Source organism: Empidonax traillii, unplaced genomic scaffold (assembly GCF_003031625.1).
Source record: "Empidonax traillii isolate 1590-97213 ecotype Southwest subspecies unplaced genomic scaffold, ASM303162v1 scaffold484:size464376, whole genome shotgun sequence".
Classification (NCBI taxonomy): domain Eukaryota; kingdom Metazoa; phylum Chordata; class Aves; order Passeriformes; family Tyrannidae; genus Empidonax; species Empidonax traillii.
In genome coordinates this window covers 387005-410131 of record NW_020955677.1, presented here as the reverse complement: position 1 = coordinate 410131, position 23127 = coordinate 387005, and the positions used below count along the sequence as shown (strand labels likewise).

Sequence of the window (23127 nt, the reverse complement as noted above, 5' to 3'; positions counted from 1 at the left end):
GCCAGCTCAATGTTCCAAGCCAGGTACCCTCGTAGCTGTGAGAATACAAACCTGTCTGTGTGCCCTTTCATTTCCAGATTCCCTTACACATTCTTCTCTTGAGTTGTGATGGTGATGGTAACTTCTTGTGGGTGTTTAGTTGTAGATGTGGCCAAAGGAAGGGGTCTTCCAGCTCCTGAACCAGGTTCCATGTTGATTCCAAGCTGGTATGTCAAGGGTGAGTAGTCAATCTCTACTGATTTCACAGAATAGGCACCCCTCTTCCAAGTGTTAGTAAGGGGAAATTTCCCTTCATCCATTAATATCCTTGTGTCAATCCAAAATAGGGCCAGATTCCCGGAAGATACCTGTAGTTCCAGAGGAGCTCCTAAGAGCCTTGGAGAAAGCTGCATCTGGTTAGTATATCCCACTCTGTTAACCACAGCACACCTGGCAAGCTGAGCTTTTAGTTTACTCTGGGGATCTGTTGTAGCCTATGCAGCAGGAAGGAATCAGTGAGAGCCTCACTACAAGGACACTGGATTTCACAAATTGCATGGGCTGCTGAGCCACAGAGATGGTCCAGCACAGCTCCTGCTCTCTCATGGGCTTCCAGCTGAGAGCCAGGGGCAACTGCTGCTGCACTTGTACCATTACTGGCCACAGCTGCTCTGTGCAGATGCTGATAAGCAGGTGTTGGGAACAGGGCTGAGCCAAATTTGTGTTGGGTTCATGCACAGCCCAGCAGCAAGGCGGAAAAGATGTCCCAGGAAATCCTGGCTACTCTTTCCAGACCTCAGGGCCAGGGGTGGGTTGGAGCTGGACACCCAGTGTGAGGTCAGGCACCTTACTTGAAGGGCTTCCTAATTCATTTGGTTAATTCTGTCTTGGGTAGTTTGGGTCTACGTTTCTAGTTGCCTCACAAAAAACTTGGCTGTGGTTTTCCTCCTGTTTTTGGGGACAGTCGGCTCTTCAATGTTTCCAAGGTGCCCAAGACAAAGTATCATGTTTCCTGATGAGGGACAGTTATTCTAATTAAACTGTCCCATGTTCTTTCTAAAGCGATGAAACGTGAACCTGTGCAGAAGGAGACCTTCCAGATGGGAGAAGGTGACAGAGTGCCAGTCTCAGGTGAAGATGGAGAGGCAATACCGGGGACCAGGACACCTGCAAAGCCTCAAGGTCATTCTGAAAGTGAGTGCTCAGGAGCTGATGGTGTGCAAAAAGATAGAGCTTTTGTGCTGTATCCCTGCAGTGCTCCCCATGGATGAACTGCAGCTCCCCAGCACACAACCCTGGTCTGCAGCCTGAAGGAACAGACTGGGGCAGCTGCTCGCTGGCACACGGGCTCTTCTCCACAAGAACCTGAAGGGATCCTTCTTGTCCCTGGTCCTAAGACACCAGAGCCAGAGGCTCCAAAACCAAAATCCCTTGGGCATCTGAAGTGCCCTGCATCTGAGATTATTCATAGTGTAGAGCACAAACACTGTCTCTTGCTTTGTCCTTTCTCCTGCCAGGGTCAGCTACTCTGGAAAAAGTTGAGACTGCTGGTTATCAGGAGCCAGGCAAGAACTATACCCTAGGAACTGCAGCAGCCTTCGGTGTGCTCCTGCTTGGGATGGCGGTCGGTTGTATAGTCATGTCCCAGTTGATGAGAGACATGTGAGTTGGTTTCTCTCCAGTTATTTATTGCTGCCATTGGCAATGGAGTGTTTGCACAGTGCTGGAGTGCCAAGGCAGCTCCTGGGAGCACTCTGCTGAAACCTCCGTGGTACAGTCCTTTAACTGGGTTCTCATATCTATGAGTTCATATCTATGAGTAGACTCCTCTGAATTCTGTTTGTACAGAAAGATCCAGGGAGACGGAGCAGCACAAGGACAAGCTGCTATTTACTCTGCTTGAGAAAGCAAGGATTAAACTAGAGATTAAGAAGCAGAGTCAGGAGAAGGAGCAGGAAGAGGTGAGAGAACCCAAACAAACACAAAGCTCAACAGCTGCCGCCTGTCACCAGGGATCTTTGCGGCAGAGCTCGCCCAGCTGTACAGGAACATGGGCACAGATCCTGCACATCTGCCCGCTTGTCCCAGCTGCTCTTTGGCTGATGGGGCCTCTTCACAGGAGAACTGGGTTTCTCTGGACTCATTCCAGGCCACACCATCCTGGTGTCCCTGCTACCAGTACCAGCAATGGTACTTTATCTCAGAAGATGGTGTTTTGTTTTATGGATAATACATAAGTAAATATAATGTTCAAAGGATAGAGTGCTCACTTTTTTTGGCTGTTTTTATTGGGATAGAATGCACAGAGCTATGAGCAGGATCTGTGGGAGGAGCTGGAAGAGACCGGCACTCCACGGAGGCACAACTTTGTCCCAGCATCAGCCTGGTTTCCCAGCTGATAGTTCCTCCACCAGACTGGGGACATGCTATCGAAATGTGAGGTGCAAAGGCTTGTCCATACCAAATGAATGATTTGTCTTTCAGCTCTGAGCCTTGAAGCACAGGTGATACGGTTGAAGAAAGGGAAGGAACGAGACCAGCGGGCTTGTGACAGGACTGCAGATTTTCTTCTATGGCAGAGCCGGAGGCTAATCCTGTCAGAGGCTGAGTTACAGCCCACCTCGCTCTGCCCAGAAGGGTCATGTTAGGTCTCACCCTAAGGGTAAAAACCCACCGTGTCCAAAACATGAGATGAGAGATGATGTGAACAGCACACCATCCAAAGCTGATCTGAGTTTATTTAACAAAATGGACGGTTTTTAAGGGACCAGCTAGGGAAGGTGCTAGAACTAGGGAGGAGCATGGGAGATGCCTGGGAGGAGCATGCAAAACAGGGAAAGGTGATAGGATAGGCAATAGGGTGACATAACAAAGGGATGGAACACAACCATGAAGTAACTGGGGAATGAATTGATTGGTAGCTACTGCACGGTATGCTGACCAATGAGAAAACTGTTTCTGTGCCTTGGAAGGCAAAGTCCAGTAACTAAAGAAGAAGGAGACAACTTAAAATGGTGGCTTCAACTTAACAGTAAGTTTAGCCACGTGGTGATAAGTACAAATGTATATCAAGCAGGCTGGTTGGCAGTAGCAGGATCCTCTGTGTTGTTAAGAAAGTCCTCTTTCCAGCGGGCAAACTCTGTCTCGCTCTCCAGCTCATCCCCAACACACAGGCACTCAGGCCTTTCTTTCCAGAAACCTGTATAAAAAGCTCTGTATGAGCTGCATAAAAGAAGCCAACTGGAAGTAGCCTTTATTTGTGTCAGGCAGGATTCTAGAGAAAAGCTAATCTTGCTACAGTTTTATAACCTTCAAGGAGTCCAGTTCCTACAAGTTCTACTCCAATACAGCCTCACAGCCCAGCACAATATACTTCAAGTAGGAAACCTTTACCATACACAGATGGGCATGCTACATGAGTATGTTACTCAGATTATTTCAACCCCTCTTTCCTGATTCATATGAGAAGAATTTATGGGAATTGATTAAAGGGTTGAGCCAAACCTCTCATTTTTTGATTCTGCAATTCACACCCCTGTCGCTCCATACTGGAGTGTTCCAACAACAACTGCTCTCTCTGATGGTGCTGTTTTCAGTATGTACTTAAAAAAATCCATCCTCATCTACCCAAACCCACAAGCTTTTTTCCTTTTTCAATATACAATTTTTGGATGCATCTCAGTATATCTAATGGTTCAGCATTTTTCAGTTGACTTCCCCACTGCTCGCACGGGGCTCTGACCTTAGCCCACATGAGAGCCAGTGAACTACAGGGAAGGTCATCACAGCCAGGAATGTTGGATGGGACTGATCCCTTACATTTAGATTTTAAAAGCAACATTTTGTTTAGATCTGCACCATGACGACGATTTGTTTTGTCAAGGGGATGAGGGGCAGTACAAGAGACATAGTCACCAACCTCAAGGAACAAGTTGTGTAATTTTACTATAATGCAAGCCAGCAAAGAATTACAAAAGGATAAGTTCAGCAGTGTACCTAATCATAACTACAAAGAGGGCCTATAAGAACAATACATTACCAGTTACCCTGATACCATAATCAGCATCCAGAGCCACATATCAGCTGGGGAGCCCTGGTCACATCAAAGGGTCAGAGAACCCTTCCCGGTAACTGGGAAATCCTATGCAGTGCGTCCACTTGTAGGTGAGGGCTCCATCATTGCTGTGAAAGGTCCAGCTTTTATAGTGTTAAACAAGCTTACATAACCACTAGTGCGGAAAAACATCTGCTTTCCCTCTCTCCTTGGGTTTCACCTAAAGAATTGTCAGGGCTCAGAGGAAAACCAAGCTTTGACAATCTATCACCAAACATGGCCAGACACTGACCAGTCTCTAAATACAGAATGATAAATACATTCATATTTCACTGAGTCATACATACTTCATAATGAACAGATACAAATATTATTCACTAATGAGCGGATACAAATAGATCTTACTAATAAGCATACGTATTTACACAAATGTAGTCTTATCATACTACATATTTTACTAAGAAGCATATATAATTTTTGCTAATGTGGGGATACATGCTAAATATAATGTTAGGTTGAAAGGTTCATCTAGAGGTAAACTTTAGCTCAGGGCCTGTTGTTCAGGCCTCAGCACTTAAACTATCTTACCTAGCTTAAAGCTAACTCCCTTGTCTTCCATTTAATCTCCTTCTTTTTCATCGTACTGCCAATGAAGACCTCCAGAAATAGACTGAGGTGATTACTGGTTGATTTATATTGTTAAGATTATTAAGTTTGTTTGGTGTATTTGTGCCTCAGGAAACCTGTGTGTGAATGGATTTACAGAATTGTCTGCAGTAAAGTAGCCTATTTACAATGTTGGTATTAAATTACAGGTGTTATTGTTGCAGTGTTTCTATATAATATGCTGAATTTACAGGTGTGATTTAGTTGACTCAGGATCGAATCACTGAGCATTCTTCTTGAATAACTAGATTTTACAGTCATCTACCACAGTTCCTTATTTATTGAGGGATATGGGCATATTAGTGACAACTAGAATGGAAAGATGTAGAGGAAGTATTTAATGATGTATGTAAAATCTGTAACAATTCTTATAAAATCATAGAACCATAGATTCATATCTGTTGGGAAAGATCTCTAAGATCTTGAGTCCAGTCTTTCATGGATCACCACCCCATCAACTAGAACCATGGCACTAAGTGCCATGTCCAGTCATTTCTTGAACACCTCCAGGGATGATGACTCCACAACCTCCCTGGGCACCTCACTCTAATGCTTGACTATCCTTTCAATGAAGAAATTCTTCCTAATGTCTAAACTGAACCTGCCCTGGCACAGCTTGAGGCTTTGTCCTCTTGTCCTATCACCAGTTGCCTGGGAGAAAAGGCTGACTCCCACCTAGCTACAGCCTCCTTTCAGATGATTGTATAGAGCAGTAAGGTCTCCCCTGAGTCTCCTTTTCTCCAGGTTAAACCACCCCAGCTCCCTTAGCTGCTCCTCATATGGCTTAGTCTCCAGACTCTTGGCCAGCTCTGTTGACCTTCTCTGGATTTGGTCCAGCACCTCAATGTCTTCCTTGGGGTTTGGGACCTAAAACTGAACACAGGTTTTGAAGTGCAACCTCAGCAATGCCGAGTACAGGGGGCCAGTCACTAACAATGGCATCCTGGCTTGGATCGAAAATAGTGTGGCCAGCAGGACCAGGGCAGTGATTGTTCCCCTGTATTGGCAAGGGTGCATTCCACACTGCTGCCTCATGTTCAGCTGCTGTCAACCAGCACCCCCAGGTCCTTTTCCACTGGGCCACTTCTCAGCCACTCTTCCCCCATCCTGCAGTTCTGCCTGGGGTTGTTGTGACCCAAGGGCAGGACCCAGCATTTGGCCTTGCTGAACCTCATACCCTTGGCCCCAGCCTGTCCATATCCCTCTGCAGAGCCTTCGTATCTCCTCCAGCAGATCAGTACTCCTGCCCAATTTGGTGTCATATACAAACTGACTAAAGGTGCATTCAATCCCCTTGTTCAGATCATCAATAAAGATATTAAACAGGACTGGACTCCTGGTACGTTGACTTTTGACATCCATGTAATGAGTTTCTTTACAGACACAAAGACATAAAACGAGAGTCCTCTTGAGAAGGCAGAATGCTACCAGGCCTCTTGATGACATCTGTATGCATTTTCTTTCCCATTAATAATGCTGTAGGATACCTCTGTGCCTAAAAGCTCAGAGTAAAATAGCAGAATAACAAAACCCAAAACACAGAAACATCCTGCTGTAGGGAGGATATTCCTTTAGTTCTTCCTCCTTCATGAGAAAAGTTGGTAATTTATTTTCTCCTTCTTGTCTTCCAGTTCATTTTATTTGTATTGTTACCTTATTGCAAACAGTATTGCATCAATCAGAATTAACACACTGTGTAAGGTATCTGCCTGTGTGGGAAGAAAAAAGAGCAAAAAGCTTCTTTGTTTTTAATTGTTTGGAATGATGTAGTAAATTTTACTCAAAGCTAATTCAAGGCTCTTGATTTGCAGTTTCATCCTCCTCCAGAAAAACTGAGAACAGCTTGTGTGCCAACATCCTCTGGGCCTGAAATTTAAGCACAAGCTCTAGCTATACTACCAGCTTCTGAAATTGACCAAAGAATGTTATTTCTCTATTGTTGTATTTCAGGAAAGTAATTTATCCAGAAAGACTGGTGCTAAAATGGCATGAAAGCCACACTTAATCACAGACTACAGCATCAATGACCTTGCAATAATGCCAGCAATTATTTCCATGCATCTTCTTGACAGTGACTCCAACTATTCTCTTTAGCTGTGATATTCATTCTGTCATACAAATTGAGATTGACAATACCCACCAGATTAAAAGAAGAGGCAGCATGTCCCCTGTCTTTGAAAAGCATGTTAAAAATCAGCATCCCCACAGCCACCTTCTTCTAGGGAAAGCTGCTCAGGTGAAGCCTCACTGACCAAGTTTTCTTATACAGCATGTGTATTGCCATTTTAACCTTTTACTTTTATTTTGTGACCATTGTTTATGTAAACATCCTGTCTCAGTGGGCAGGAAAGCAATTTTCTTTCTAGCACTTTTAGAATCCTTCATCCCAAGGAAAGAAAGATTTCTGGGATCCAGATCCTGAAGATTCTACTTCTCACAAACCCATCACAGTTGCTTTTACCGTGATAAATACAAGATGAATTAGATTTTAAAAAAAAAAAGGGTTTTACATTAAGAAGTTTTAAAATACATTTAAATCATGATTCCATATCCAATTATGTTTGAAATTCTAACAATTTAAGTCCCAAGCTTAACTGACTTACTATACTTCTAAATTCATCAGACTCAAAAATTTAAATAGTAGAAACTGGTTTAGGTCAAATATAAAAGATAGTACTAAATTAAATATGGAGTGCATCTCTGCAACTATCTGGTGTATGTATCCTCCACAGGCTGGCTGCCTCTCCATAGCACACCTCTGTGCATCTCAGCTTGTCTTTTGGACAGTGTACCTGGTCACCTTCCTTGCCTGTACTGATCCACCACAGCACTCAGTCATGCAGATCTGTCACTGCATGGACTTCTCATTCCCAGTGTTTGTTTTCTAGACTGCACCCTTAAAACTTACAGTTCTTAAAGTTATCCTGTCTTTAAGGTAAAGTAACTGATGTTCTTTAGATTAATAAAAATTATATACTCTACATTATCCTGACCTTTTGAGAGGACAGTGAGTGAATATCTGTTAAACTGGCAACATAAAATAATCTTGTTCGTTATGATGACAATGATAGTTTGTTATGTTGTGAAAGTGTGACTGCAGTGTGTGTGCACGCATATGCACACGTGGGAGGGCTTAACTGACACAGAAAGACTATAAGTAACATTCTTTACAAAATAATTTATTCCTTGTGAAGAAAGTACAATGATGATCTTACATGAACCCACCCCTATATCTGTAGCTGGCATAGCATCAGGTTGCTGCATTCAAGCCTCTACATACAGATCACTATGAAATTATTAAGACCACAGGAAAGTCACATACATCCAGTCACAAGGCATGGAATTTCACCCTAAATACCAATGAATCTGTTGTGTCTGCTCTATTTTAAAGGGCAAAACACACATACGCTATTAAAAAAAAAGGAGGGATAAACCGCAACATTTTCACAGTATATCTTCCTACGGATTTTCCCTTGAAATTCCCATATGTTCAAAAATGTTTAGAAGGTGAATTAATTGTGCATAAAGGTTAAAAAAAAAAAAAAGACATTTTCTAATTAATTAAAAAAAAATCCAACCATTTCCTCAAATGGAGATTTCTGACATAGCTGTGTTGAGCATCACTCACATATCCCAGACCAAGGGCGGTTACAGCTGTATATACCCCATGTAATTATTTATCTAGCTTCCAAGGAGAAGTTGTAAGACTGTTGAATTTCATGGAGAGAGGAAAACAAGCAAGAAGCCCAAAAAGTAAATAAGTGCACAGGCAAAAAAAATCCAACATTCATCCAATAATAAAACCACAAAAAAGGTGGAAGAATATGACTATCTCAAAAAACATCTACACGGAAAATGCAATTCCAGCTTTAAAATGTTACTTTCCTTTTTATAAAAATATTTGCAACTGTGTAGAAAATTTCAAAGACAGGTACAGTTCATACCTGGAAATGGCCACAACTATTTCAGTAACTGATAGTTTATGTATTCGATAAAGTTCTGAAGTACTAATGATTCTATTTAAACATTTGTTCATTACATCAGAGGTATGTCCAGTTCAAGCTAATAATTTTAACAGAAAGATGCTGAAGTCTGTTGTGGTTGGTTAATAAACAGGATCACAAATACGAAACAATTCATACATGACAGTTTTCTTGTTTGCTTCTAAGAATTTTGGTTCCGGCTGACATGCCCTCTGCTATTTTTTGTCTAGACACTGTTTCTGGAAAAAATGCATGGGAATTCATACTTTTGGAAGAGTTGCTGTCTTTCTGTCAGCCTACTACTGTACCAAGTACAGTATATTTTCTTTGGTCGGGAACTGTCCCTGTTGAGATCTCCACTGAAAATGTTGACTGAATGTGTCACAGGGCTGTGCTGATAAACTAGTATAGTGTGACATGTATTTACAGAAGAGATTAGACAAACAGATATACTGAGAAGATTGTACTCTGAAGGCCCCTGGCTGAAAGAAGGAAAGCAGCCAAAACACCCAGACTGGCCCACTGAATTACTTCGTAGCTGTTGGAATCCACACAATCCTACTTGTACTTCTAATTCAGCACTGTAATTGGAAGAATGTTAATTATTTAAGTACATGCAGTGATATATATGCAGGTTTGTCTTTTAAATTTTACTTCTGACAGTGCCCTGGCAGGAAGGACAAGACTCCCACTTAAAATGAAATGCAAAACACCAAAGGGTTTATACAGTACAACAATGCACAGTTCCATTACTGTGCATTTTTACAATTGGCTTCTTCCAAGAGCCACTCAATTCCATTTAGCAAACCATCTAAAGTTGCAGCCACAGTGTCCTGCACCTGTACAAACAAGAAAAAAAAAACTAATGTATTAGACATATCAGGCAACAGGATCTAACAGTATTTTAACATCACTCCATGTCCATCCGTGAAGTCAGAACCACTCATATAAAATCTAAATTTTTATTATTGGTGTAAAGGTCCCTTAGACAAAAAAAGGCTTCATAAGAGTAAGAAAACAAGAAAACCCAAACATTAAAACATTAAGACCCATCAGGAAAGCTTTCACTCTTGGAACCAATGTGAGTTTTTTCTCAATCATTCCATCAGCTATTCTGGAACACTGTCCTTAATTTACAAATGACAATGTACTTGAAAATTCTTCTCATAAGTCTTGAAACAAAAATGCTGCTAGCTCTAGACTTCTACCCATATTAATAATATTCAGATTTTGTAACTTTTATCACTTTTTCCACTTTTATCAAGTGGCTATTATAAATGGTTCGGTTTTTTCAAAAGCCTGTAAACATTTTCTTTACGAAAACAGGAATTAAATCGGAATTTTGTTTTTTTTCCGTTTTTATTATTCTTCAGCTACACAACGTCAACAGAAATCATTATATGTGGCTGACCCATTCTTATATATACTAAGCTTGACAAGCACTAAAAGAACAGGTTCAGGACCGCACATCCTAGGTAAAAAAGTGATTTGTCAAAAACTTAAACACATCATACCAAGTGAGCAACAGTCTCCTAAGAACGGCCCAAAAATCTATCTTGTGTCCAAGGCCTTGTGCTGTGACTCAAGTAATTTAGATTTAAATTAACTGAAGCTTCCTTACTCCCTTCAAGACCAGCATTTGTCCTTCCTTAAACTCTGAAGTGTGTTCCTGGGCAAGCCACTGAACTAACTCCCTATGCTCAGACAGGCTAATGATTCAGCTTAGAGGACCAGAGAAACTAAATCCCTCACTTAATTGGAGAGCTCATGTACTAATGTTGAAAACTGCACACTTGCTTAGGTATGAGTGGTTTGGGAACCTGAAAGCCTAAATTGAATGTAAACCAAAGAGAAACAGAGATTAAAGGTTTAAGTGCAAGTACCATCCAGGGCTGATGTAGCAGATTTAGTTGCAATTGATGTGCAATGTAAACACATGGAGTTCTTTCCACACCAGTGTGAGAGACACAGGACAAAACCAGCAGAGGTCTGGTCGGAGGCCCGAGTGCTGGATCAATCATTGCCAAAATACGAGCTCGTTCCTCCTGACGATCGTGCTCTGAAGAACAATTTTTAACATATGAGTCTTAAATATATGCAAATCCAAGGAAGTGTTTCATTGCTGATTTTGGAGGGGTTTTTAATTTCTTTTTTTATTTCAGAGGTGACAAAACAGAGGGCCAGAAGGGCCAAGTGATCTAGTTCTGCTTATCACAAGACTGATTCACCTGCATACGTGTCATATAGATATTAATGTCATGTTTAAATGTTATTTAAAGATCTGCATAGATTCTACAGGCAACATACTTCAGTCCTTAACATCAGTGTTTTCTGAATCCTTACACAGATCAAAGTTGCAACAAGCCATTCAGAAATACATCCTGTACAGTCAGCAGCTCTTCCCTACAGGACGTACTTTTCTCCTTAGTATATTCCCTCACATTTTTTCGTATCCACTTCTTTTCTGAACCACCCTTTTCTCTCCATTTAAAGTTGATGAATGTACAGACAATTACAATAATAGTTATTTGGATTATCCTCTTACAGAACTATCCTGATTTAGACTAATTGCATTTTTTACTGAATTTTCCTGGTGAAAGTTCTGGTTCCAGACTATTACACCGCAAACAATGTATTTCAGGTTTCTCCTACACATGGCCAAGGTTTTTGTTTGTATTCTTTTTTAATCCAGATGATTTCCAACTTAGATAGCAACCATATCAGTATGTGCCACAAACAAAAGAAGGGGCCATAACCCATCAAAGGTTGAGGAGAAAGTGTCTAAGGCAGGAGACAGGATAAGCCACGAAGAAATAGCACTAATAAAGCAGATTTTGAAAGGATGAGAATGTGGATTATAATATATTGTATATTCTTTGTAATTTTTATAACATTCCAATTATTCTCATAGTATAAATAAATAAAGATAAAGCCCTTACTTTTATGAGCTTCGGCATTAGCAACATAAATGAATCCATCAACTACTTCGCACACCTTCTTCACTTGATCTATTACACTGTAGTGCACAGCTTGCTGATTCCCTTCTGTGCTGTTCTCCTGGTAAAACATCTTATTCACAGCAACAGCTTGCTCTGTCCTTGCTCTCCTCCTTTCCACACTGGAAGATATTTCAATATTTCAGTAGTCAGGTTAACTGAGAAAGCAAACCCTCAATCTTGAGAGTCTAAGTGGCAGAGGAAAGGGAGAGGAAAATTTTAGGAACCAGCAAAACAGTTTTGCCCCCTTCCGTCCCGCCTTCTTTCCTAGTGTTCATATAGAAGTTGGTTAGCAATCTGCACATGAAAATACATCCCAGGGGGAGTTTATGTAGTGTTTCAAAAGGGAATCAAACAAGGTTTCAAGAGGGATAGAAGCACTGGTACTGTACCTGTCACACACATGTGGTTATGTAAGAGGCTTGGAAAAGGTTTATCACTTCATGTGAAAACTCAGCAGTTGAAGAAAAAAAGGAAAAGCAAAGACATTGAAGCTTCAATTTATAAGGAATTTCCATGCATGTGAATGCCCAGATAGAAATCACATGACCAAAATACGAGGAAGGTATGAAATGAATGAGAAACTGTAATTTTATTTGGTGGAGACCAAATCTTATCTTACCTGGTGGTGGAGTACAGTGTCAGAATATTGAATTTTTGACTGTTATTAAACTGAAAACTGACTCCAGATCCAATTCCTAGAGGGAAAAAATGAATATATGAGATTACCACTACTTGGCTACTGAACCGAATTAAGTAGTAGTCTGAAAATTCCAGTGATGTTATAAAGTGGATATATTCAAGCCTAGATATTGCTGCTAGGGGTAGCAGCTTTACTCTCTTACAATAAATTTTATACATGCCCTAATTGGTCAGACTATTAATTTAATGAAAATCAATTCAATTATATTTAAAAAAAAAGAGGCATTTCCATTTCTCATAATTAGACTTGAACCTAGAAACCCAAATCAGAAAGGAGGCAGACTTGTGTTTAGCTGAAATTACCATAGCAAAGGCGCTAGTCTGTTAAAGACAATCTGCATTGAAAACGAGAGAAATTTAAAAAAAAAAACAAACTAAAAATAATTTTCACACTTCCTGTAAATACAGTATAATTACTCCAATTCTGATGTGCTGAAATAAACATTAGTCAAAAAGTAATACATTTTTGTCTCTGGTTTGGACTGAAGTGAAATTACAGATGTTCAAAGCTATTCTTTTACATATCAAAAAAAATCCTTCATCTGCTCTTGTTAACTCTTCTAAATGAAATTTACACCACTTGACATAATCATATAAAAGATCAGTCTCGAGTTCTTGTATAAAAACATAGGTGTGTTTTTTAACCCCCCGCTGCAAGCAGTAGTACCTAAACAAAGTTCTGCCTGCATTTACCCATTACAACAAGAGCTGTAACATGGAATTTTGGGTGAAATAAGTACAAGGAGCAAAATGATCCTTCTGACATTGTTGCAAATTTAGTCATAAATTCACTGCAGCTGTTAGTTTGTCCCAAATGTTCACTGCATTTATCCTTCTGAACAAAGAAAGAAAATGGTTTGGTTTTTTCCATGATGTTGCTGACTTCTAAGGGGACAAAAAAACCCATCCTTTTTCTCTATTTCTCCACCCACATTTTTTTGTGTTATATTTGCACACAAAGTATAAAGGTCAAAAGCCAGAACCATCATTACCATGAATCTGTCTGTGAGGTAGGCCAGCTACCAGCAGAATTTCTGGGCACGTCATCATCTTTTGCACTAAAGAGTCGTCCAGCTCTTCCAAACCCGGCCCAAACATGGCAAAGCGAGGTTCTGCCTGAGTGACCAGTGACTGCAGAAAGGAAGTCACAGCCCCGTAGCGCGGTCGGCTTGATCGCAAACTTCTTCTACTCTGAGGACAGCTCTTTTTGTATCTGTGTAAAATAGACGCAACTAGAAATTAAACACAAAATACACAAGAGGTATTAAAAAAACCTACATAAATTGACTTAGGTCTCACACTTCTCATGCTTTGCTTCTGGGTCAACTCAAAAAGAATAGATCAAAAATTAATAAGTTCCAAATTGATGGTTTCAAACACCAGTACAAAGCAGGCAAACGCATCAGTTCTTTTGAAGTCGAAATACTGACTTTTTGAACCTTGGTATGCTGCTATCTATAGATCATTCAGTTTGTTTAAAATAAAATAACACATTTCCCCACCCTCACTGAAAACAAAATATAGATAAAATAACATCAAAGCAGATGAGTCAAATAAAAAAATAAAATTAAGCAAATGAGACTGGTGAGTGCATTTCAAACCTTAGACTGCTTCTGTGTTTGACACAGGTAACCACCTGAAATGGACCATGTCCCTGTAGGTACAGAGCACGCATGCTGTGAATAAGTGTTGTCTGCAAGCTTATGTGCTCACTTGGTGCAGAAGCTAGAAGGCATGAAAAGACTTTGGTAACCAAGGGAAAGAGTAACAGACAGATATCCTAGAGAAGCAGCTTCAGTCTGCTTTTGCAGTCATGGTAGGCTGCTGCTGGACAAACCACCTCTAAGTGAAATTTACACCATGTGACGTGATCATATAAGGAATCGGTCTGGAGTTCTTGCATAAAAACATCAAACATGCTCTTCTACACCTACACTGAGATACTTCAGTTGAGATCAGCAGAACCACTAAGTGCACACAGACACAATGGATATCAGTGGCAGGTGGTTTCAAATAGGCAATGCTCTGACGTATTCAGACCTAAAGAGAATTAACTCCAGTTTCAAAATCAGGATGCATTTTGTACTTCAAATTCTGGGTGCATTGTTCCTGCCTGTAAAGTGGGGCTGAAGGGCATAGCGATTGCAGAAGTTAGTGCACTTAACATGAAAAAACATGTTAAGAATCACCTTTGAAAAATTTAACTGCAAATAAATAAAAAAAACCCCAAACAAACCCACAAACTACTACTACAAATCAATCAAGGGAATCAAATGAAGTTAAAAAAAAATTGCCACAACACAATCTGATTGTTTTAGGAGTTCTTGTCAGTCATCTAGGCACATTGTGAGTGTTGCTATGCTTCTCAATTATGCCATCTGAAACCAGCTTTCTGTGCACATTCAAAAACTTTTTTTTTATTATTAGGTCTTCCATGTAAGACGAAAAAAATAAAGATTCATTCCACTTGTAGTAGTTTGAAAACTTCTCAGTACTTTTATTAAAGGTGAAATCACTTGCCATTGTACTGAGAGCAAAGAACACTTCTTTATCAACAGCATGCAGGGCTTTTGAGATGACCGTATTTCTGTGGCACAACAGACACACAGTTTACAAACAGCTTTAATTTTTATAGTTAGCTCTTTGTTTTGTACAGTGTCTTACATTCCTGTTGAGCTACAAAACAGAAAGAGCTGACCAGACCGTCGAAGAGCAGGAAACTGTATTTCCAAACCAGACAAAGGATTTGATAAAAGATCAGAATTTAAGCAGCAGGTTACAGCAGAGCTTTATTGCTGTATGTATGAAACATGCCTGTGGGCTGAGTATTGTACAGCTGAACAGAGATTTCAAAGCCACGTTAAGAGAACATGAAGATACTTACACTGCCATGTAATCATACAGTGCCTTATCGTTGGCATCCGAAAAGGCTTTATCAAAAACCTCCACCTCCGGGAGCGACTTCCAATCAACACACGTCCAGAGCGGGAGATCCCGCAGGAGAAAATACCTCCACAGCAGCGGGTCCCGCACCGCCGCCCTCCAGTAACTACTCGTGCTTCCCAGGCGGCACAGGTCTTGGGGCGAGAGGAAGGACATGATGTTCAGCTGCACGTCGATCTGAAAACCAGGGGCGGACGGGGTGGGGGGGACAGAGCGGCGGTTTAAACGACTCGGGAGCGGAGCCGGGAGAAGGCGGGGATGTCCCAGCGGGCCCCCACACTCACCGGCAGCCTCTGCAGGGCGCTCGCCTCCTCGGCGTCTCCCGGGGGCGCTGGATGCGGTGGGGCCGCGAACGCGGCGGTACCGCCGCGTTCGCGGCCCCCCCGCATCCAGCGCTCCCGGAGGACGCGCAGCCCACCCCTCACGGCCGCTTCCAAGCCTCCTCCCCGCTCCTCTCCTCCCTCGGCGGCCATGGCGCCGCCACCGCCCCTCACAACCAGCGCGCCGGCGCCGCGGACTTTGGCACGGGTTGAGGGGGGACGTCCGCCATCCTTCGCCCGAGGGCAGTTCGTTTTGCCTGTGTTTTTTTTTTTTTTTTTTTTTTTTTTTTTTGTTTGTTTTATTGGGGTACCCACCCCCTCCCCGGCTCGAAATACTTGATTATTAAACTTTGGACCTTGGTGTTCCAGGAGTTCGTTGAGAGAGAGAGTGTGTGTTTGCGTGCTTGTTTTTTTTTTTTTCCCTTTTTCTTTTTTCTTTTTTTTTTTAATGCAGCAGGAGTATACATTTCGGTTTAAAAAAATAAAAAAAATAAAATCGGACGCTGAAGCAGAGGCAAAGCTCCTTAGTTGTGCTCTTGAGGTCACGGTGTTTTCTTCCCGCGGCGGGTCTTAGCCGTGGGGTTTCACGAAGTCGCGCAGCATTTGTTTCGCCGTCGTTGTGTTCCACCCTTGGCCTCTTAAAGGTCCCTCGCATACGGCCACATACTTAGTTAACATGTTTTTCCCTGTTTCTTGGAAGTCCAGCCACTCGCTCTGTGTTCCACTGCCCAGGCTGCTGTCAGACACAGGATCTATTGACTCGGGGCTTTCCTGCTTCCCTTCTCCCCAGTGTTTCAGTCCCCAGTAGCACATTTCTCCACAGTACATCATTGCCAGTAAGTGAGTGTCACTAAATACACCTGCAAAAGTAATTTATACCAAGTACTTTATTGTTCTAAGCAAGTACACAGCTTAACTTTTTTTCTTTAGTTTCCTGGAAAAAAAATTTCAAAAATTACAGTCTCAGCCTTTTAAACAGGTACACCAAAAAAAACCCAAATCTTAACCCAGAGATGACTGACAATGCCCAGAAGAGAACACGGATCAAGACTGTGCTTCTTACTCTGTCCATTGTGACCCTCCATAATGCTAAAATCTTTAGGATTGCCATATAATTCTGATAATTACGTTTGCCTATTTCCTTTAAGAATTTCAACAGTAAGCACAGGCATGACTATACATATCTATGTTAGAATATTTCTGTGCCTCCCACAATTCAAGACTAAAAGAAGACAGTTTTACAGCTTGCTCTACAGTAATGCAACTTACATAAAACTACATAAAGTAGTGACAGAGAGGATTTGCCAAATCTGAGCAGTTTTGCATGTAGCTTTTATGTGTCAAGTCCTTAATTCTTTGTACCTGTATTATTCTAGAGCTGAACAGCCAGACCAATATGCAAACAGCTAGCACCCTCTGCAGCCTTATCTGTGCCTTAAACATTTGTCAATTGTCAACTGGATGGCTGTAAAACACACATGCTCAGCATAAAACACCCACTGTCTCAGTTCACCTCCATTCAGTGCGCTCAAAAACACAGGAAAATGAACACCATCACTTCCTAAAATGCACAAGTCAAAAAAGAAGGGGGCGAGCACTGCTGCCTGCTTATTTGCTTCATTATTACCTTCTTGTTCTAAAAAGCGACAGGTTTTGAATACCAATTCAAAGAACGAAAACACACCAAAAAACACCTCATAAAGTGAAGCATTTAAGAGAAGGGGGTTGTGGGTTTTTTTCAGGTTTTTTTGTGTTGGTTTACCTTCGCTGAGTAATCTAGCTGTGTCTTTATCTTGAAGTAAGACATCTTCATTTAGCTGAAGAGGGCATCTAAAGCTAAGCATCTTCATCAAGTAATGAACTCCATCATTAAGAAACTGAGTACAGTTAAAAAGGAAGAAAAAATAAGTTCTGGTTAAATTAATGATAGCCAGAAATAATTCTATGAATTCCCCAAAATCCTACTAAAAAAAAAAAAAAAAAAAAAAAAAAAAAAAAAAAAAAAAAAAAAAAAAAAAAAAAAAAAAAAAAAAAAAAAAAAAAAAAAGAAAAGAGAGAGAGAGAGAGAGAAAGAAAAAAAAAGATAAAAAAGCAGCCATATTTTAAAAGAGTCAAACTTTAAAGCTGTATTTACAAGCTCACAGAATGTTTTCATTTCCTTTACCTTTTTAAATGTGGCAATGTTTCCTCGTAGCCATTCTGTCCTTTCTTTTGCAGTGTGACAGTACATGTAAAGCAGGGCTCCTTTCCTCCAGTAAAGACATTCTAACAATTCTGCACCAAGGATGTTAATGGGCTGAAATAAAATCAAACAAACTGGGCTAACACAAAAATAACCCACCTAAACGAGTTATAAACACTGTCATACATGCAAGGAGTGTTTTAAGTATATTACTTTAGAGGCTGTACTTGACAGCAACACTCAGAGACACAAAACTAACCTAATATTGAAAACTGTCAAATTGAATTATCATTAACATCCTCTGCAGTAAGGAAATGTTAGCGAAAGAAATTCTGAGCATGCAACAAGTTATTTCAAACAATATTTTCAGGAATGACTATTTAAATACAAGTAAGACTTGAAAATGTTTCAAAATACCTCAAGTTCTGCCCATCAAAAAAACAAATACTATGATCCTGTTTCAGATTTTTTATTTTAAAATAATGAAACAATTAATCCTCTGGCTCAAGAGCATCAGTACTCACTTCTTCATCTATGTTGCATTCCCTCACTAGATCTTCTGGTTCTGAAAGAATACAAATAAGTTCTTTAAGTTTTTGCAAGGAAGTTTCTTCTGGAAAATCTTCATCCACAAGCTGGTTTTCCTCAAAATATGTTATGTCTAGGACAGCCTATGAAAACAAGAAGACATACCAAGGAAAAATGCTACCAGCAGAAAAACAGTGGTGTTTCCTAACATAGAAAACTTGTTAGTTTATAAAATACAATTTGAAGGTATTTTTGAACATTTTGTTTACTAAAGGTGCAACTTAAAAGTATTGGAAGATTGCTGACAGTGAATGTAAAGTCAAAGCGTTTTCTGTCCCCAAAGTATCAACACAATTATTATCGACTCCCAGGTTATACAAGTCAGGTGCAGCCACGAGCTTCACGGACGTTCACCATACACACCATACACACGCTCTATCCTCCTTTTTCCACCAAAGCCTCTCTCACAACCTACACAGATTTTCTTGAAAGTCAGCTTGATGTTTTAAATGCAATACCTGAGTATAGAGCTGAAAAAGCGCAGAAGGAGGCTCTTTCCCTTCGTTACAGAGGTCTTTCAGCTTGTCCAGAGCAGCCGAGCCTTTTGCCAGGAAGGTATCTGAAGGAAGAACACAATGCTTCCTTAGCACTGAAAGGCACTCAGCAGGAGCCTCGCTCCCCTTCCTTTTTCGCGTGGCTTCATCCACCCTCGCGGAATCTACAACGGCAGCTGGGTAACACAGCACTTAAGCTGTCCTGCTAGACCGCACCTTTCACGATTAACCTGAGGGCATCCGCGGGTACGCTCCGCTATTCCCAAGCCGACCCCCACGCTCCGTTCGCGGGTATACCCTGCACCCCGCCCTGAAGGCCGCCCTCCGCCTGCTCCTCGGCCCGTCCCCCACTCGCCGGGCCGCTCACCATGCGCGGCCGCGCCCCGCGGTGCCCCGAGCCGCCTGCCCAGCGCCGCCAGCCGGGGCTGCAGAGCGGGCACCGCCGGCGCCGCCATGGCCGCGGCCGCGCTCCCGCGCAGGCGCAGCGGGGCCGCGCCGGCGGGGCGGGAGCGGCGGGACAGCGGGGCCGGGGGGGCGGGAGCGGCGGGACAGCGGGGGCGGCGGTGCCCGGCCCGGGACTGCCTCCCCTCCCTCAGCCCACGCCCCGCCGGGACGGCCCTGCGCGCACTGAGGGCAGCTTTGGTTGTGTGGGGGCGTGAAAGCTCTTGCGTAACAGGCGTCCGTGGCGTCCCCGGGGACAAGTCGCTGGCGTGAGCCTGTTTTATGTAGTCAACTTACAGATCGGAAATGATCTCTGGGATCATCCAGTCCAAACGATGACCAAACACCACCATGTCAACTTGACCATGGCACTGAGTGCCACGTCCAGTCTTGCCTTAAGCACCTCCAGGAGCTGTGACTCCAGCACCTCCCTGGGAAACCTATTCCAGTATCTAATCATTCTTTCCCTGAGAAAATTCTTCCTAGTGTACGCCTGAAACTTCCCGTGGCCCAACTTAAGACTACGTGTCGCTGGGGGAACGGCCTAAAAGGAACATCAACTCCAAAGTGGCACCAAAACAGAATTTTACAGAATCCTTTCTTCCAAAGCAGGCAGCGATATTAATACAGAATGCACAGCAACTGTGTCTCTTGCTGATTGGCTATTTCTTATATAAAGCGTACTAACACTCTCTTTATTGGTGACTTTTGTCTAACAAACCGTTAATTTTCCTTAGAGCTCAGTAGTTTGCAACATAGTAATTATTAGCAATCTACATTCTGCACGATGAACACAGTTAGCATTGTAAAGGCACCCACCCATCTTGCGGGTGTATTCCAGGGACTCTGAGAAGGCTCAGTGTGACCAGTGGCAAGCTGTTCACTAACGAGTTGTTGCGGGGCCAACAATCTTTCCATGGGGAGGGGCCACAGCTCAACCCACGCAGGAGAATCTGTAAGCCATGTTAAAGCAATGGTGGGTTGTGTCACGCCGTGCAGTAGTGACCCCTGTTAAAAATTCGTAGTGATTTTCACCCCCCACTGAGAGAGACAGTCCCGACCCCATACGGTTAAGAGGGCTACAGTTACATATGGTTTGATGGTAGCAGTTTGACCCTCAGGATTAGTAATAAGTACTGCATTTTGTGAAACAAAACTCCCAATCCCACAACTTCGGCTCCCACCATAGCCAAAGGCCAAGAGGCCGGCCAGAATGTCCATGCAATGATAGTTACATCAACTCCAGTGTCTAGCAGTCCTATCACTTTGATGACTGGAGGTGAGCTCTGTCGGTTGCGAAGGGTGCAAGTCATCTGTGGATGTTGTGCAGAAATCGGTTGTGATCAGAAAACTTGTGGTGCACCAGTAGAACCAAATCATTCTGGCACTCACGAGGCTCTGTTTGGGGAACACAACTCACAAAAGGTACAAGTTGAGCTATTTGTGTTCTTTTATGTATTGTCACCAGGTGATAAGCTGTAGAAACCATAGCACAGATTTGTCCCATATAGTCTGCATCAATCACTCCCACATGAACAAGAAGTCCTGCAGTTATACTACTAGAACATCCAATTAACAATGCACTCAGTCCTCATCCAGTAGGGTCCCCAGGCATCCAAGGGAACCTTAGTCACATCCTTTGACATAGTAATTACTGTGTCAGTGGTGGATACTCCATGCCTGCTGATCCTGTGGTCTTCCCTGTGAGGCGTTCACCCAGGAGAATGACACTGATGCTCCCATCGCACCCTGACTAGATCCTTGAGTTATTACTAGAGGACCCTGGCCAGACCCCTGAGTTATTACTAGGGGTATTTGTGTCCCTGCATGCCCCATTGCACTCTTCTTCCTGTTTCCTGGTAATGGGTATCCTGCAACATGGTATTGGGAGCGACACTGCCTTCCAAATCCCCCTGTTTACCACAGTGATTTCAAGTCCCTGTAAAAAACTACAGCATTGTTCTAAGGGGCACTTTTCTCTTTTCTCTGAGGACGCTGCACCTTTAAGTGCCCTTCTTTACCACAGGTGTGACATTTTTGAGCTGGGCGCAAGATAGCTGCCAAAGCAGGCATCTTATGATCGACTGATCCCACCTGAGAACAAGCTTCCACCATATCAGTTAAAGTTGGCTGACCTGGCAGGGATTCAATAATTTTTCTACAGTCAGTGTTAGCCTGATCTTGCACCGGTTGCAAACAAAGTTTCTGCCCCAAGGTGTCATCATCTACTTGCTTTTCTAAGGATTGAGCCAACCTTTCAACAAATTGCAAAAACAGTTTTCCATTAGGCTGCTTAACGGCTGTATAACGTGTTGTGGGGCTGATATTTCCACGGTCTGTAGCAAAGCTGTCATACCCAATTTTTGAGCTTCTTGGAGCACAGTGGGGTCCCATGTGGCTTGAAGATCTGCTCCCATCATTGAAGATCTGTGCCCCCACACCCTTTAATGGGTCTTCATCAGCTCTCCACGTATTTTCATGCTCTGCACAATCTGCTACTTGAGCCCATTTTTCCATAAATAATTGTAATTGTACTGGTTCAAACATTTTCTGTGCCAGATCTGTAATATCGTATGGGGCTAACAAATCAGAATTAATGACACGAATCAATCTCATAACCTGAGATGAATTGATACCATATTTGCCAACATTAAACTGTAGATCTTGTGTAACTCTCCATGCCAATACATTATGCTCATCAGCTTTCCCTGAGTTAGGGACAGGAAAGGCTAAGAGATCATCTTGTGAACTTTCAGCCTTTTCTCGGGAACAAGGATACCCTGTTTTCTCACAAATCTCCCAGTTACCAGTACAAGCAGCTTCTTTTCGCAAGCCTTCCCAAAATGACCCAGAATCTCTAGGCAAAACAGTCGCTTTTGCAGGAGGTAAACCCACAACCTTTGCTCTCCCCCTCTTCCCCCAATCCTTCTCCCTTTGACAACACAGCCTCCCTAGAAGCAAAAGTTCTGCTTCCTTAAGGGAACTCTCTCCATCAGAGTCTGAGGATGATGAAGAAGGAGGTAAAGGAGGATACAAATCAGTTTCATCTTTAGAAAAATCATTTAGAGGAGGTAAACTGTCCTTTTGTTTTTGCTCTCCATCTTAGCCAATTGTTCTGCTGGGGAGGGATAATGTATGGGTGGTGGAGGAACAGCTGCAGAGGTGTACATTCTAGGAGGAGAAGGTTTCACAGGAGAAAAATTCATTTCAAGGGCAGCAGCACTGACAGGGGGGAGAAGCAGGAGAAGCAGGGGATTCATCAGTGTGTAATTCAGCCAGCAGTTTTGCAAAGTCCTCCACTCCAGCTTTCCCTTGATTTTCTTTTTGCTGTTGCAGTTCTTGCTGCCACTCCTTAAGAGTGGAAAGTACCAATTTCCAGGTGGATGCAAACCCTTCTACTTCACAATCCCCTTGTGCAACTGCATCCAACAACATTTTATCAATGTCCTCCCAGGCTGAAATACTAAAAGCAGTGGATACCTTGGCCTCTCAACCCTCCCAGCAGCACCAATGTAATAAATGACATGAATGACCTTCATCGTATTTTATACCATGCATTCCAAGCAGCAAGCACCTGCTTTTCATCTGCGCTCGTGGTTTGCCCCATAGTGTCCGTATAGTTCTCGGTGGCTCACCTGCTGTCCCCAGGTGTCACAAAATACGGATCTGGATCCTTTTGCAGCTCCCTGCTGCTCTCAGCTTCACCGAGCTCTGTTCCCAGCTGCACCTCACCCTGCAGTTCAGTTGTCTTCGCTCTTCATGCAGAGCACCATTTGTCG

The 23127-nt window shown here is 42.4% G+C and overlaps 2 protein-coding genes across 3 annotated transcripts; both read right to left on the bottom strand.

Moving 5' to 3' along the window:
* Positions 1-7862: 7862 nt before the first annotated feature.
* On the bottom strand, positions 7863-15843 carry FBXO4 (F-box protein 4). 2 transcript variants are annotated; one of them, XM_027896175.1, is made up of 7 exons: positions 15608-15843; positions 15265-15500; positions 13373-13593; positions 12301-12376; positions 11622-11800; positions 10566-10741; positions 7863-9521 (listed from the first exon to the last, which is right to left on the bottom strand). In XM_027896175.1, exons 1-7 carry the CDS (start codon positions 15794-15796, stop codon positions 9432-9434), a joined length of 1167 nt encoding a protein of 388 aa, XP_027751976.1. In that variant the 5' UTR covers positions 15797-15843; the 3' UTR covers positions 7863-9431. The 2 variants fall into 2 exon arrangements, with proteins under 2 accessions (XP_027751976.1, XP_027751977.1); XM_027896176.1 differs by having other exon boundaries at positions 15749-15842.
* A 280-nt stretch (positions 15844-16123) lies between these two features.
* On the bottom strand, positions 16124-19362 carry CUNH5orf51 (chromosome unknown C5orf51 homolog). Its single transcript, XM_027896170.1, has 6 exons — positions 19275-19362; positions 18872-18972; positions 18350-18496; positions 17808-17939; positions 17406-17520; positions 16124-16503 (listed from the first exon to the last, which is right to left on the bottom strand). The coding sequence occupies exons 1-6, from the start codon at positions 19360-19362 to the stop codon at positions 16214-16216; spliced, it is 873 nt and encodes a 290-aa protein (XP_027751971.1). The 3' UTR covers positions 16124-16213.
* Between the last annotated feature and the right edge of the window lie 3765 nt (positions 19363-23127).

Coding starts and splice junctions, on each gene's coding strand:
- FBXO4 (XM_027896175.1), bottom strand. CDS start 15,796: ATGGCCGCCGAGGGAGGAGAGGAGCGGGGAGGAGGCTTGGAAGCGGCC. Junction 15,501..15,607: donor GCGCCCTGCAGAGGCTGCCG/GTGAGTGTGGGG, acceptor CCTGGTTTTCAG/ATCGACGTGCAGCTGAACAT. Junction 9,522..10,565: donor TGCTACATCAGCCCTGGATG/GTACTTGCACTT, acceptor TTGTTTGTACAG/GTGCAGGACACTGTGGCTGC.
- CUNH5orf51 (XM_027896170.1), bottom strand. CDS start 19,362: ATGGCGGCGCCGGCGGTGCCCGCTCTGCAGCCCCGGCTGGCGGCGCTG. Junction 18,497..18,871: donor TTTTTCAGCTCTATACTCAG/GTATTGCATTTA, acceptor TTGTTTTCATAG/GCTGTCCTAGACATAACATA. Junction 17,521..17,807: donor ACATTGCCACATTTAAAAAG/GTAAAGGAAATG, acceptor AACTGTACTCAG/TTTCTTAATGATGGAGTTCA.